Here is a 16,878-nt window from a genome sequence, read left to right as displayed (position 1 = left end):
TGGAAAAACAAACTATGTCCACTTGGTGCGAAAGAAGACTTATGTCGGGACTCAGTGCGAACATTGCAAGCTGAATGAATTGACGGGTATCAGAAAAGTGGATATGTTTCACCTTGTTTCTGAAACAATCAAGGGTTTGGAATCTGTAAGATTAGAGAATCAAAGTGGACCAGTAGTTTTCTGAACCCCCTCATCCCAATCTTAGTGTTATTTGCTAGCAGAAAAGCATGGGCGTCCATTCTGCATGTTTGTACAAAAAAACTGAGCCCATGGCCTGTACCCCCGACTCCGATCCATTTCCAAAATTTTGCAGAACGGTATGTATGTCGCCCCTTGTTTGATCCTGAATAATGCAAGGACTTTTAGTAAGTTTTTGTCAAAAGCGGGCTTCTCCCCCCCCCCTACCCCATTTCCATGGACAAATTCTGTTGCGAGGATCCTTATTTCAAAAAAGTTATCTTATTAATAAAATTAATAATATATTAACTTATTTATCTTAAAAATTATTACCCAGATCTTAGACCGATCAGATATTTAAACTGAATAACCATTTGTCTAATAATTAAGTTGCAATTCAGTGCTTTATTTCTTCAGCAGAAAAGCTTAAAAAGGACAACACAATCCTGCAATTAATACAATTGAAAAACGAACAGATTTTAATGTAAAACAAGTTGGTAAAAAGTTTTTTTTTAAATAATTGTAAACAGCCATATTAAAACCTGAAATGAGTAGAAATAAATTCGAATAGCCGGTTAAATTTCAAGGGAATTGAAATCACAATGAATATCTAAAATGAAGCCTTAACGAATAGGAATCTAAATGAATAATCAAGTAAAACTTAAAGCGAACAGATATTACCATGAATGAATAAATAATTAATTGAATAATTAATTAAGAATGAATAACTGAAATAATTCCAATCTGTGCTTTTTTCAGGTTTTATTTCTTCTTTTTTTTAATGAATAAATAAAACCTGAAAAAAGCTTAGATTGAAATGACTGATAAGCCAAACTTAAAGCGAAGAAGAATTGTAGAAAATAAAAGCGGAATAATGTACCCCTATAGCATCTTACTGTCATTTGTGCCTGAAAAAGTTAAATTTTAGGCCCAGGTTTGACGAAGTTCCTGTTAAAGGTCTTTCACATAAACTTTGGAGTTGCCTTCCTGATAAAGGGCAGTGGGTTAATTTAGAACACCTCATATCCATTAAAATTACCTATTCTGATGCTAAAAATGAACAAATGGTCAATAAAAAGTTTTTTTTTTCAAATGAGAGCAGAGAATGGTACTTAAAATAAATTCACAATATCCTATGTATGAGGGGAGCTGTGGCCCGGCTGTTATGGTAAATTTTGTCTTTTTTCCCATTGTTTCAAGAATAAATGTTCCAATGAAATAAATTTATGTTTTTTATTGCAGTGTAAATAAAACATTTGTAATTGTCCACTGGCAATGTTTGTTACTTTCTAAATTGGTTTGGGTAAAGCACAGTGGCGTCAATTCACGAAAATTTAAGGGGGAGCAAACGTATATTCCGAACGTAGGGGGATTTGCCATTTTTTTCAATTTCTTAATAAAATTCCCCCAAAAAGGGGGTTTTACAATGAAAATATTCCCGACTAGTATTTTTTTTTTAAATAAAGGCTTTGAGGGGAAAACAATCCCAGGATCAAGTGCTCCCCCTTCAAGTGATGCGGTTAGTAAAGCATTAGTCAGATTTTAGCAGAAGAAGCAGGGGCTGAGGAACGGCCGTTGAATCACTATATTATTTAGGATCGACTCGTCACTAGTTTTAACATCTTTAATTTCACTTGAAAAAAAAAATTCTTTAGTTTTACTGGACAAACAGAAAATTAACTTTCTTCAAAAAATTATTTTCCAAGCAATTCGATTTTTGTATTTGAAGATTTTTTTTCTTCTTTTACCAAACACAAAACTGTCCATTTTGTCATTCCATTTTTTTAACTATTGCAAGAATTGTTTGATGAATTATTCTATCCTTAAATTCAGAAAGACGTGTTTCTAATCAAGCTAAATTGCTACGCTTAATATAAAATAGATAATACTACACGCGAAATTCAAAGATTTGTGCCCATAATTATTTTTTTTCACAGAAGAAATAAATTTATTTTTCATTTTTTTGTTACCTACATATCCTTGTAAATGTGTAGCATTAAGAGTCAATTAAGCGTTTTGTCAGTAAAACCTTAAAAAATGTTAAAATTGTACTTAATCCGACTGTTTAGTAAGTCAAATTCGTTTTACGTTGTTGAAATGGCTGAAAAAAAAAAGAATGAGCTGTTTCTTTAATTTTCTTCCATTATAGCGGGTGATGCGGGTATTTTGTTAAACGAATAGTCATCGAAAATTAGTATTATCGAGAAGTAAGCTGTCATACTTAATTCTTGGCTGCTTAGAGGCATTTAGTGAAAGGCTGGCGAAAAACAAAATCTGCTCTTTTGGTAAAAGTGTCAAATTAATGGTTATTCAACCTAATAGAAGTAACTAGAGCATATCTAAAGCCAGATTTGCATATATTTTTTGTCATCTGTTTTTCACAATAAGTGCCATTTATAAAGAAACTACAGGTGACTGACAACATTGCCAACAACAAAAAACTAGAAAATGTGTGGCATTATCTCAAGACAAAGTACATTAAAATGATGCGAAATTAGAACTGAAAGCCTATGTGCATTGAATATTAATATATATATTGTTCTGAAAATAAATAGTCGCAATAATTCACTTTTATAATTTTTAGTCGGCAAATTATACAGTAAGACATTCCGTTGACAATTTGAAGAAGAAAGAAGTCAGACCGTAGTTTCGAAGGCTTGGGAGACTTAAAATCCACCCTGGATCTCGATTAAGCCCTCGACCCGGGGTTAAAGTGAAATCATGTTTAGCTATGAATGGAAAGGGTGGCCACGTCATAGACATGCTAATTTACAAAATACTACACATAGCTTATATTCTGAAGAACTTCCTGCACTTTTCTTCCATGCCACCAACAGGGGGTATTTGAAGCAGGCTAAGCCGGTTATTTAGGTTTTCTTTTCTGTCTCCACAACTGATTTCAACTAGCCTATTCTTAATAAATGTCCGGTGTTTACCTGCTTGTGTATGCTTTTTCTATATTATCTTGCAACTCATTCAGGTAATAAATTTATGCCCCTGAAGAGGCGCTAAAAGATCTAATGCTTAATCGAAAGCAAGCTTTAACTCAGATAGTTCTGATTCACTTCTTTCTCTTGTTTAGAAAACAAGTTTGTAATACTGCGATTTACAAGAAGTTCAGTAGGAACGCATACCATACTTGCACTTAGGGGGCAGAGGACTCCTTTCTAGTAGTAATATTAAGGACCCTCCCCCCTTAAGAGTTTCGAAAAATAATATGAAATCGATTTTGTAAACGCCAAATGTAAACGCCAAAATCTCATACCATTACTGCAAGTTAGTCATTATACTAAAGCCAAGTCACTGACGAACACTCCTCCTCCATTCCTTGTTGTTTGAAGCTACCTTATCCAGTAAAAATGCTCAAAAACCTTGTTTCCACCGAAGATGGTCTTATTCCAATAAACCGAGTCTTAATATGGGCCCACGTTCAACCTTCAAAAAAAATTAATAATAATAAAAAAATAATGCGTAACAGGTAAATTATTTGCTGCTGACAGTCCCTTAATCACGATTATTTTCTTTGATACAAGTTTATATTCTTTTAACAATTTGTTTCCCTAGTGGTTTTACAGAACCTGACCATCAATATATGTTTCAGATGATATTGCATGCATATAGAACTAGCAGGTTGGGAAAGGGAGAATCTGGACCTGTCCCTCAAAATTAAACGATTTTTTTTCCATATACTTCTGTATTTTTCATACAATGTATCTTTTATTCTTTTAATGCATATCTCCTATATAGTGAATGTTCAAAAGATCTAGGTACATGTCTTATAAGAAACAACGTTCTAACTGAAAATTGGTCTTGAATAAAACTAAATGGGAAAAATTCAAATTTTCAATATTCTCTGTACAGGGCTTATTCGGTCTATAAACTGATTCTGTACAAACGAATACTGTATAATGTTTGCTAGTCAAAGTGCCTTTCGCACAACAGGCATAAGAAACAAGCAACCGTAATGCATACTCTTTCGTGAAGACCAGATAAACAGCATCCCTACCTTCCTAAAGCACTAAATTACAAGTTCCCTGACCATCTCCCCGTTCTGATAAAAAAAAACTTTCCTGAAAACTTCAACTCAATACTCAAGTTATGAGACAAAAGAGGGCATTCTTGTCAAACTGCGTATAAAATTCGTTTCCTTTGAATGAGACTTATTGACTCGGCAACATATAATAGGAAATACTAGCTTGCCTTTGGGCCTCAGGCATAAAAAGAGAAAAAAGTATACTCTCTTTTGAAGATCGGAAACTAATTGATTCTGGTTGTAACATTAGGCCCACTCAAGGTAGATAGATTTCTTCAAAAGCAACAATAACAAATAAACTAATAATCCAAAAAAGAAGAAGAAGACCACAATGAATTTAAACAGTCAATGACAAATATATCATTTCTACCCGCAAAACATTGCAATCGGGAAAAGGGGATGAGAATGCAGGATGGTTTCACACTTCACAAATCACATCAGAGCTTTACATTTTATTTCTGGGCCTTCAACTATTCGTTGTGTAGGCTCATTTGATTAGCTCGGTGTTATGGACACTTACAAATCATGTAATACTAATTTGTAGGTCAAGTATGCCTTGTTAGACGAAAGTGATATTCAATTGATAGAAAAGTATGCTTTCGAAGCAAGGTTAGAAATTGATAGAAATGGACGTGGAGCCAAAGTATACGCTGTTGCCTACGATGTAACAAGAGGAAGTAGAAGTCAGGGTGAATATCTGCACAACCTCTTATGGTAAGATTATTCTAGTTTAAATTCTCAATTGAACCAGATTTAGTAGTTCTGTCTTCAGATATTAGTAGTAAGAATACTTTTATTCATAAGTTATTATATTATATGCAATAATACTAAAGTATTATTTATTTAAATATTTCTATTCAGTTAAGACTATCTTGCTTCCGACTGCGTTTAGTGGAAAGAATTAAATACGGGTGCGAGCAGGTATTTGAGTGACTGTTGTGAGACTGTTTCTCGAGTCCGTGTCACTTATAGCGTATTCACAAAAAACTGCCTAGTGAAAAAAATGGACATCTGACCCTGACTCAGGAATCGTAACTATTATTTCGATTCGTCTTAAAAGTAAAAGTTTAATACGAAAAAATTTATGGTGATTTGGAAAAAAAGACTGAAGCCCCTCAAAAGTTGCGCATGGTTTAAAACTTTATACAAGGAAATACAGTCCCCCTCCTTAAACAACAAGGGAAATCACGTTTTTGCATCGATAGCACTGATCTTTCTCTCGTTTTTTTTTTTTTTTTTTTTTTTTTTTTTTTTTTTTTTTTTTTTTTTTCAGCAGGCCTAGTGGGCTACCAGAACAACATAGAGGGGTGCTTAATGGCTCATTCAAAAGATATTTCTCATATATACTTATTTTTTTTATAAATTCCGCCATCTGCAAGTGCCATATGGCACTAAAATGACACTTTTTGTGCCATTTCTAAAGGGATGGAGCTAGCGGACTACCAAAACATCGTAGACCGATATTTTGTAGCTCATATAAAAAACATATTGCTCATATCTACGTTTTTCCTATAAAATCCACCATCTACAAGTGCCAAATGGCACTAAAAATGGGACCATTGGTGCCATGTCTCAAGCGGAAAAGCTGGGGCTAGTAGGCATCGAGAACTTAAGAAATATTTTTAATGGCTTATTTGAAAGCTATTGCTCATATCTATGTGCTTTTTATCTGTTCTACCATCTGTAAGTGCAATATAGCACAAAAAATGGCACTTTTAGTGCCACTTCTTAAGTGGTAAAGCTTGGAACTATTAAAACCTTACAATTTTTATATTTATGGCCAAAAACCATTAACTGGAGATTTACAAGAACCCCTACCGTAAAATCCCCCTCCCAGCCCCCTTAGTGAGTCTCATTAATCTGTTGGGAGAATTCACTGTGAACTTTAACACGGTCAGTCAAGGTTGGGGCTTACAAAATGGTTTTAAAAATATGGAATGTTCTTAAGAGGAATAAATTCATAGAATTTCCAAATGACTATTCCTTGAGGTGCCCCCTCCCCTCTCGTTCGAAAGTTGAGCTTCACAAAATATATTTTAATACTTTCACTCTTTATAATCAAAGCTTTTATTAACTCAATGTTTTATAATAGCCAATTACAAATGTATTTGCTGAATTAGGTCCTATAACTATGCTTTCGGTGATGACATAGCTCTCCGTAGTCTTTGGAAAAAGGACTGTAAGTTATACAACTTGGTCCTAAAAGAACCAATAGATTGAATTCGATCATCAGCCGCTTTTATTCTGTTGCTAGTGTGTTAAACTTCGAATCAGAATGGCAAGGGTTCACAGAAATTTTTATTTCAATCATGGTTTTCTGCCTTAAACATGATTATTTTTCTGCTAATTCACTAGTTTTATTAATTTTTTGGTGATTTCTGAAATTTTCCATACACTATTTTTGGAACAAATTACGCCCTGGACCCCGACCGCTTGCTACTTAGGGGTTTATCAGGGGGAAGGGGGAGATGTTTAGTGATCTAAATTAGACATACCAAAATTTTGCTTAGGTTTGAAAAACTTAAAAATCTTCTTTAGAAAAATAGTTACTCTTTCCTAACTGTCGAGGTTGTTCACCTTCAAAGTCGTGTACACCATTTTGTGTAGCATGGATTTCTTGGCATTATTTAAAAAAACGATCTGAAAATGAAATATTTTTTTTTCAACTGAAAGTGAGGAGCGACATTAAAACTTGAAACGAACTTGTATTATTCTGTATATGAGTGTGCTGCCCCCCCCCCTCGAAAAAAATTAAAAAGACGATTGCGATGTTGCTTCTGCATTAAATTTAAATTGAAAACGGACAAAGATTAATTTAAAAAAAAAAAGTTTTTTGAGGGAAGTAAAGGGCGAAATTGAAACATAAAACGAACAAAAATTATTGCTTCACAGTCTATCTAACATATATCAATGAAGCTAGTACAAATAAACCAAATAATCGTATTTCCCTATGTTTTTAGACTTATAGAAAACTAGCGCTTTACTGAAAACACAAAACAATATAGGAGTTTTGATACAGTAAATGTAAGCCGATTAAGGCCACTTTTTACAGTATACAAATAAAGTATTTTTTTTTTGTAATGCTAAAGTGTATTTCTTACAATTTAAGTTTGTTTATTATTCGCAATTATTATTATAGCCTGGTGAGACCAAAATGATAACTGATAAATCAATCCAATATTTCTGTATGCTCTTCAGTGACTTTTTGGTTATTAAAAAAGTATTTATTTTTATGCTTATGTTTTAAGATTTTTTTAATTGTATACTGAAAGTTACTGGTATCACTGCTGGTGCAAGACTATGAAAAGCTTTTTAGATTAGTTTGTTGTTGTCAGGCTACGTACTCACCTTTAACTAATAAATCAACATTCTTGTTTTTTATTCTTGGCTTCTGTGTTTTCAGTAAAGTTCTATTTTTCTATAATCCTACAAACATAGGGAACTATGATTATTTGGTTTATCTGCACTAGCTTTATTGATATATATTAGATAGACTGTGAGGCAATAATTTTTGTTCGTTTTAAGTTTCAACTTCGCTCTTTACTTCCCTCGAAAAACTTTGTTTTTTAAAATTAATTGTACTAATACCGAAATATAGCTCGTTCGGAAACCTGTTATTAACTGTTGCTAGTTATTAGATTTCACCATTCTCAATGGGTAATTTAAATACTGAAATTAACTGGTACCGTAATTATCCCATGTATTTGGCCTTATCCGAGATTTCATATAGTCCTTGATTTTCTTGTCATACAAATTTTCTTAGCTCTGATGAGTTCCTCCCAATATTTCACTCCTTTTTTATTCCACTTTTCCATTTATTTTCTGTTTTTGTTTGCAGTCGTTTCTTTATCTGAATAAGTTTTCAGTTTTACCCAATCAAAAAGTTCTAAAAAAAATCTGATTGGTTCGGCCTTAACAAGTTCAAATAATTCAAATTTTTTTCGCTCGATCCAATTCTGGACGTTAGCTAAATCTTTTTTGTAAAAAGGGTTTGGTTTCAATGGATTCACGAAATTAGCGCTAGCTACATATCGGTATTAGTAAAATCCCATTGTGAATGGGATTTTACTTTTGCCATTGTGTAAAATTTCACTGTAATCGTAGACACTCCACTTCGTTCTGATTATGCATTCCCTAAGAGACAAAAAAAAAAAAAAAAACAAGGCTAAATTGTCACTAGTTTGTGTCTATTTCATTCCATGCTTCTGCTACAGAACTTATAGTCTAAAATTGAATCCCCTCTATATCTGTCTCTCTTTCTCGAGATGCATGTCAGCCGTTAGATAGGTATGCGTTTTAACTATGGCCACCGTTTCGCTGCTTTGAGGATCTTTATCCAGCTAGGTCGAAGGTTTGTGAAATTTCCAATTTGAAGCATGAAGACCATCACACCGGTTTTCACACCGCTAGGTTTTTTTCTGAACTTGCTGCTATGCTTTCCCCCTAACCATAAATAGTATTGTATAATGTTGTTATCTTCACTCTACTTTCCAATGGAACAGTCTAAATAGTCTGGAAACTCTATTTGCGTGGGCGACTGGCGAACCGTAACATTTTACCGTCATAGACTCTTCAAATCTTAAACGTATGTTAGAAATTCCCTCTATTCGTATCTTGGTCGCTATCTGCTCGGAAAAAGATCTGGAAGCCAGACCTCTACCACAGGGATTTTTAGACTCGGCAGTTCTCTCCAAATACTAACATTTATTCTACATTTCCTTATATATGTTGTAAAATTCAACTGTTCTGATTTTTTGCGAACTCGTTACAACCAAAAGGTAAGCCCCTCTTTGCCCCCGGAATAAATATGTCTCATGGGAAAGGTTCTAGACACCTAAAATTTTGAAAAAAGGAAAAGAAAAACGGTTCTTCAACTACTAGTTCAACAGAACTATTTCAATAAGATGTCGATCTTAAACTTTACGATTCAATTTATTAAATGATTATTCCTTCTGTGCTGGTATCACCAGGCTGAGTTTTTCCTTGTGATAACTATCTAGTCTTCAATCTGATAACCTTATGGCACCCCAAGGCAAATTCACTGGCTACTGGGAATGTTAAAGCATTCAATACAAAGCTACTATAATTAGTACAGGAGTCGAATGAAAGTTCAAAGTAATTTGAAAAATTAGACTCAAAAGTGTGGGTTTTTGGCTTCTGTCTTTAATAAGTTTCAGTTGAGCAATCAAGATAGAAAAAAAAAACCACGAAAGTCATTGTCCTGAGTCTATTTTTCTGATAATTAAACCGCAAACTATTGTCCGATAAGATATTGTTAGGTCCCGTTATAGTTCCTTTCTTAAATTTTAAGCGATAAAATTTTATCAATTTGTGTGTCAAAGAGCGGACTGCAAATATTTGGTCTTTTAAAGTTATTCAGGGCAAGATAAAACAAACAGTTCTTTCAATTCTGCCGACTTCAAGAGTTATCGTCCGCAAGCGTAGCTAGTCTTTTCTCCTAGAAGTGGGAGGTAAGGGAGAGTCAGGCTATTTTTTGTCTAGATGAGGCGTTCTAGGCACTGTCAAACCTGTATAAATCCAATTTTGGGGAAATTCTTCTGTTTTGACACTTGTCTGAACTATTCTGTGACGGAAAATTCAGCGCTTTGTGGCAGAAATATGTAAAAATCATGAAATCCAGGTATAGGAGCCGGTGAATCGATTTCTTGGCTAGTTGCCTCCATTAATTGAAAAGCGCGAATTGCCCTTCTGTGAAATCTGTCGTGAAAATAAGTTCAGACTTTACCTGGTATTTTAACAACATGGCTATGACACGGGTACGGTATCACCCCACCTTTATTGTCTGAACGTCCTCCATCCACCAAGATAAGTTACTTCGTGTTGTTTGTTCATTGCACAGATTAAAAAGCGTCTAATAAGTATTTGAGATTTATCTCGGGGGAGGGGGATAAAAATATTGGAAAAGTCTAAAAATTGGCATAGCTGAATGAGAAACATTTGCCATTAGAGAACAAAATATTTTGAGATCTCAGAGAGTAAGGGCCCAAATTCGCACCTCTTTGTACCCACCAGGTATCCCTGTGATCTCATCACCAAAACATTGATTCTCTCAGGCTGCAAGGTTTTACAAATAAGCTCTTTCGCTGTTATTGCGAGTGTTTTCAATAACACAATTTGGGGTAATGAACCATAAGCAAAGGGCGAAAAGTGGCAATGGTAGCCGAAGCTTAAAAAAAATGTATTACAGCATATATATGAACAAATTTTCTTTTCGTGGTGATTCCAATATTGAATGCTCAAGTTCAGTATCTGGGTAGCGTACTTAAAAATTTTCGAATCCCTATCCACACAATAGCATATTTACACAGTTAACTCACTATTTGACGTAGTAAAGAGTGATGTGCCTCCCACGTATTGCTCATCATTCGATCGGATTGTAAGTTCTAGTGAATTTTTAAGGACCGATATGATTGGAGGGCCCCCATCCCCTCTCCAATTTTCACACGGGTGAGGTCGTCCCCTCCCCGTGTGTACATGCCTGGTAGCACTGATTTGTCTCCTTTTTTCCAAATAGTGGTCGGGCTCATTTGAACGGAAAACAAAAAGTCTAGTACCCTGTTTAGGTCACGAAAGAAATCACGCCGCTGAAAACTAGTATTTCCTGCCATAAAGCACCAATTTTAGTCTAAGGAGGTAGTAGGCCTTTAAGGCCCGAGCCTCGACTCAGAATGTATGGGCCTGCCCCGCCGTAAAATTAAAATTTTGGCCCAACTTTAAAATGTATATTTGTGTTGTTGCTATACCTTTTTTTTGTTCAATGGACTTACATAAATGTAAATGAAAACTGCACAAAAATGAATAGCTTTTGCACCGGGGGAGGGGTGATATCGCACCTCCATTTGTACCTTTGGTAAATAGACTGTGGTAAATTGGTGAGTAGCCTACCCAAATGGGTACATTATTGATAATAATTTTTGTAATTATTTAACATTTATAAATTATTTAACATAATGCGTTCTCTGCAGCCTGCTTTCCATAATTTTTTTCTGTATTTTCCATAATTTTGCTAATAAAGTATTATATTTTCATCAAATTGTGGAATATTTCATCAGGACTAACTTAACTTCACTTCTCGGATGGGGTCAGGATAATAAGTAAGTACCCTCAAAGGGTCAGATTTTAGCATATAATGGAATGGTTTGTTTGATTTATTCTACCACGTAATTTGAATTTCCTGTACAGTCAAAAATTAATTACCCGTCCGCCGGAAATCCTTTCGTCTACTGAAGTCTAGCTTCTGGTATTATTTTGGTATAATTACCCGTGGAAGTGGTTTTCTTTTATGCATGTGTTCCCGTTACCTAAGAGTGTTGATGATCAGTGTTTATGCTAACGAGGTGTAAACAAAGGAGGGGGGGGGGTAAGGTATTTTGGCTCACCACCCTGAAATTCAACGTTTTCCCCGTAATTTATTATTTTTAGCAGTTTTTCTGTAATTTTAGTTTGGACCCAGTGGCGTCAAGGAGGTGTTTACCTCCCTAGATTTCGAAAATAGATTTTGATCCCTTGTCTGAGAGGACGCGGGTTCGAATCCCAGTGTACCCAATTCTTCAGTTTGGGACGGGGTTTAATGGCGTGACTCTGTAAGCTTAGCCAGAGTCGACTCAGCTCTAAATGGGTACCTGGAGAAATCTGGGGAAGGTAAACAGGAAGGGTGTGCAAAAGCACAGGATGGCTGGCCCCCAACCCCCCATTGCACTTCCTGGCTGAAGGGCCAAGAAACGGAGATCAGCACCGCCGGTAAGGACTGTAAAGTCTAATGCCGTGTCCTTTACCTTTTTTTTTAGATTTCGAAAAATACTGTTCTTTTTGGGAGGGGGAGGGGGTACTTTTATTGAAAATTTTATCCTAGTATTTTCATTGAGAAATTGACGAAACGACAAAATTGTTCCGCGATTAGATTTTGAAAATGCATTTTACCTCTCAAAATTTTTGTGATTTGGCACTACTATTTGGAAGACTGAAATAAATTCTTGTGGACATACCTGACTCCAGTGGTTGTCATTTTCTGAAGCGAGCCCTTTACTCTCTGGGGATATGGAGTCAAATCACATAACTTACTTTTTCTGGCACCTCAACAAATTTGCACCCCTTCCCGAGATAGGTTTCTGAGTTCCTGCTTGTACGGGGTCGGGGGGGGGGGTCTTGTAAAATTGCGTATTTTCCCGTAAGGGATGCCCATGTACGTACACAGGAATTCATACGTGTGGGGGGGGGGCAAGTTCATCTAAACCCAAAGAGTAGGTGCATTGTACGAAAAATGTAAGGAAAATCCTTTAGACCCGATAGCTTCCCTCCCACATGCGTTTCTGCTTCAGGACTCCTGGCACAGATGCCAGTATATTTGCTGGAATATTTATGATCTCTGTAGAAATTGTTATCATTTATAGCGACTTACAGAGGCTTTTATTTTGTCGGATGATTTTTATATATAGCGAAAGCCAATCATGCAGATTGAGTAATATTAATGATGGACTGCAGCTCGATTACGTCCACCTTTGAAGGCTTCAACGGGAGAGGGGAAAGGGGGATTTTGCCCTATAACTTTTCTTCGGTATTTTCGTTAAAGTATGGCGTTTTTGGTACTTTCAGTGAAAAAAAAATTGTCCTTAGAATTTGAAACATGAATTCCCCCCCCCAATTTCTGTGAAAAGACGCCACAATCTCCCTTTTATCTTGAAAAGGGATGAAATGAGGATGTGGTTCATTATTGTATAGAAACAGTTATAGTTAGCTCAAACATTAGGTAGCCTACAGTCATATAAGAAAAAGATAAGACGTGAAATGGTGGTGAGAATAAGTCTGGATAAAAGATTTAAAAGAAATTTGGAACTTCATGGGAGGCCGTAACAAGTAATGAACAACTGAATAGTAGGCCGTAACAACTGAATAGTGTGGAGTAAAGGAGAAGCACATGCAGTTGTGTCAGCCTCAGTTAGGCTGGTGCTGGTTGAGTTCCTAGTAGCAATACCATTACATAGGGCCGTATTCAGTCTATTTGTTCTGAGGTATTTACCAAAATATTTTTTTTTTTTGGGGGGGGGGGTTACCTGCGTTTCAACACCACTTTACGCGTTGGCGAATTTTTTTATAGCTTTTTAGGATAAATATTTTTGGGGAGGGGGCCGAGCCTGTTAACCAACCCCCTAGATATGGCTCCCCTGAACGAGCTCGAAATTTTTATTATTAGGTAAGCTTGCTCTTTGACCAAACTTTGAGAAATTCCTTATTAATCGCAGAAACCTCTGGGCAAGAGATCCAAGATCGTAGTCATAACCCCTTACATTAGGCCTAACAATCTTAAAAAAAGAAATTAAATATAAAATTTTTTAACTGAAAGTAAGGAGCGACATTAAAACTTAAAACTAACAGAAATTACTCCGTATATGAAAGGGGCTTTTCCTCCTCAACGCCCCGCTCTTTACGCTAAAGTTTGACTCTTTCTCTTAACTCTACTTTTTAAAACAGCAAAAAACTTTAGCGTAAAGAGCGGGGTCTTAAGGAGGAAAGGCCCCTTTCATGTACGGACTAATTTCTGTTCGCTTAAAGTTTTAATGTCGCTCCTTACTTTCAGTTAAATTTTTTTTATTTAATTTCTGAACGTTTTTGAATTAATGCCTGTTTTGATTTAGAACGAAATTTGCATATTTTTTTTTTAGCTAAATTGGTTTTTCTTAGTTTTGACCGGACGATTTTGAGAAAAAAGGACTGGGGGAGGAGGCTTAGTTGCCCTTCAATCTTTTGGTTTCTTAAAAAGGCAACTAGAAATTTTAATTTCTTACGAACGTTTTTATTATTAAAAAATATACGTAACTTCCGAATTAACTTTCGTAACAAACTTCTATATTCGTATATTTTTATTAAGTATATGAGGGGGATTGTCCCCTCTTTAATACCTTGCTCTTTACACTAAAGCTTAAATTTTCTCCCAATTCTTTAAGAATGACCCCTGAATTACGAAGGCCGTAGAGGAAATAGTATAAATTACTAAAAACGATTTAGTATAAAGAGCAGGTATTTAGGAGGAGATGAACCTCTCATATGTGTAATAATTTCTGTTCGTTTTATTTTAATGCTGCTCCTTACTTTCAATTGAAAAAACTTTCATATTTATCTTTTCATTGTTTTTTTGTTTTAAATAATGTTAGAAAATCCTGTGCCCCCTTCACGGAAATTCTCTCCTCTCATGACAAATTCCTCCATGGAAAGATCCTCCCATGTAACCCCCTCCCCTCAACCCCCTGTCTATCCAAGAAAAAGTTCCCCTGAAAATGTCTGTACACTTCCCAATAACCATTACTATGTGTAAACACTGGTCAAAGTTTGTAACTTGTAGCCCCTCCCCAGGGGACTGTGAGGGAGTAAGTTGTCCCCTAAGACATAGTTATTAGGTTTTTCGACTATGTTGAACAAAATGGCTATCTCAGAATTTTGACCCGTTGACTTTGGGAAAAATGAGCGTGGGAGGGTGTTTAGGTGCCCTCCAATATTCTTGGTCACTTAAAAAGGACACTAGAACTTTTAATTTCCAGTAGAATGAGCCTTCCCGCAACATTCTAGGACCACTGGGTTGATACGATCACCCCTGGAAAAAAAACAACAAAAAACAAACAAATAAACACGCACCCTTGATCGCTCTTCTGGCAAAAAAATACGAAATTCCGCATTTGGAGCTTCAAAATTCGACAGTATGGTTCTCTGCGATGATGTGATTTTCGTTAAGATTCTATCACTTCTAGGGGGAGTTTCTCCCTATTTTCCAAAATAGGGCAAATTTTCTCAGGCTCGTAATTTTTGATGAGTAAGACTAAATTTGATGAAACTTAAATATTTTGAATCAGCATAAAAATCCGATTCTTTTGATGTATCTATTAGTATCAAAATTCCAGTTTTTAAAGATTCTTTTACTATTGACCCGGATCGCTCCTTACTATACAGTTCGTGGTAACGACATGCATGTCTGACATGTTCGTGGTAACGACATGCACGTCTGACATGCACGAAGAAGTGGTGCTTTTTTGGGTACCATCATGATTGCCACTCGGCTAATTTTCTTTTTGCTATGGATAAAAAAAAGGTAAAGGATACGGCATTAGACTTTACAGTCCGTACCGGCGGTGCTGATCTCCGTTTCTTGGCCCTTCAGCAAGGAAGTGCAATGGGGGGCTGGGGGCCAGCCATCCTGTGCTTTGGGATGCATTCTTTTTTTTGCTATGGGACGAAAAGAAGTAAAAGCTATTTTCTTTGGGGGGGGGGGGGGCTAGCGCAGATGTTCTTCTCTTTTTACAAAGAATTACGTTCTTATATTGACCAAAGATCATTAATTTCTAGGCCTTAAAAGCTTGTGAATTCTTCTTTAATAACCTCTTTAAAAAAAATCTTTTTCGAATGTTCTAGGTTTGAAAAATCCCGAGGTCTGAGCATCTACTAACAGGAGGGGAAGGTACGGGCTCAAAATACCCCCTCTAGATTTCAAAGTTTTATTACATTTCAATTGTAATTCGTCCATTTTTTATGTTGCCCCCGCCCCTGCAAAAAATCCTTTTTACAAGCTATGGCCATGAAACTTCGCCATAATTTTCGGAACAGCAGCCATAAATTGTAGGGATATCGGATATATAGGGATATATATGTATATATGTCATGAAAAGAGAAATCACCAATGCAACAGCACAAACGCATGAGACAGAAGGAGAAAAGGAAGACTGTTTTCCTAAATTAGTGATTAATATAGACCAGCACTTGAATGAGGCCTTAACCCTACTCGTCCATACAATCACATAGGTCAAACAGCATAGCCAAACACAATCAACCATAAAGAATGATCCATGGACAGGCAGTCATGTCGTCAATAAGTATAAGTCGTCATTTACCAAACAATAGAAAAAATAATAAAGACAAATAATTCAGAAGCAACAACCCAACACAAGGGCTCATCAGGAGAATACACTGGCCTATAGGGTTTCGCCACTTTAAATTCTCTACCCAAATATGTTTCTTATTAGGGAAAATGAGCTCACTTTGCGATTTTTCTTATTACTAGCACTTCAAAAAGTTCTAAGATTAGCACTAAAGTGTTCTCTGGCGCAGCCATAGTCATATTATGTTATCCGACTATTCTATAATCTTCCCACCACCTTTATTTGCGCTCAAAGCGGAAACATTAATCAGCTGACTTTTTGGCAATAATATACATTGGTTGGAGGCAGACATACGTGCAGAATTTGCTTAGAGAGAGGAGGGGGGTGAAAATCACGGTACATTATATGATTGTTGTTATTCAATGTTTTAAAGAATGATGGTTAACACATTGTAATGCAAATACTGAACTAACTATATTGATGACTAATACACTGCTTTTGTAAGCTAAAACCTATGCGGAAAAGGGATGTGATCAAGATACCGATAAATTGATCGTCTTTGATCGATCCTTCATTTCTTCTCACGATCTTCTGATATCCTATATTTAAATCTTAATTCAAATTCTAATCGTGATCTAGTTCAATTGAAGTTCAACTGATGAGAAAAGATTGTGCATTCTCTTGAGCATTATTCTTGTATTCAAAGTATGCTTCATTAGAATTTTGACCATCAATTTCTTTATCCTATTTTTATGAGTTTCCGGTTAACGATATGTAAATATCGCT

General features: G+C 35.7%; 2 protein-coding genes across 4 annotated transcripts in view; one reads left to right on the top strand and one right to left on the bottom strand.

Annotated features, from left to right (window-relative positions):
- Window positions 1–3,465, bottom strand: part of LOC136037229 (uncharacterized) — a 50,710-nt gene extending 47,245 nt beyond the window's left edge. The window contains exon 1 of the mRNA XM_065719835.1: window positions 3,443–3,465. The gene's annotated coding sequence lies outside the window, so the exon portion shown is untranslated. The remainder of the gene's footprint in view (window positions 1–3,442) is intronic.
- LOC136037227 (zinc finger MYND domain-containing protein 19-like) overlaps window positions 1–16,878 on the top strand; it is a 60,176-nt gene that overhangs the window by 7,584 nt on the left and 35,714 nt on the right. For all 3 annotated transcript variants that reach the window (XR_010619893.1, XM_065719832.1, XM_065719831.1), the window contains exon 2: window positions 4,755–4,924. Coding sequence is in view for 2 of the 3 variants with exons in the window: in XM_065719832.1 (XP_065575904.1) it covers window positions 4,755–4,924 (170 nt within the window). In the remaining variant the exon portion in view is untranslated. The remainder of the gene's footprint in view (window positions 1–4,754; window positions 4,925–16,878) is intronic.

The sequence above is a fragment of the Artemia franciscana genome, chromosome 16, assembly GCF_032884065.1.
Source record: "Artemia franciscana chromosome 16, ASM3288406v1, whole genome shotgun sequence".
Lineage (NCBI taxonomy): Eukaryota > Metazoa > Arthropoda > Branchiopoda > Anostraca > Artemiidae > Artemia > Artemia franciscana.
The sequence above is the reverse complement of the archived record's forward strand: the minus strand, read 5'-3'. Positions and strand labels throughout refer to the sequence as shown.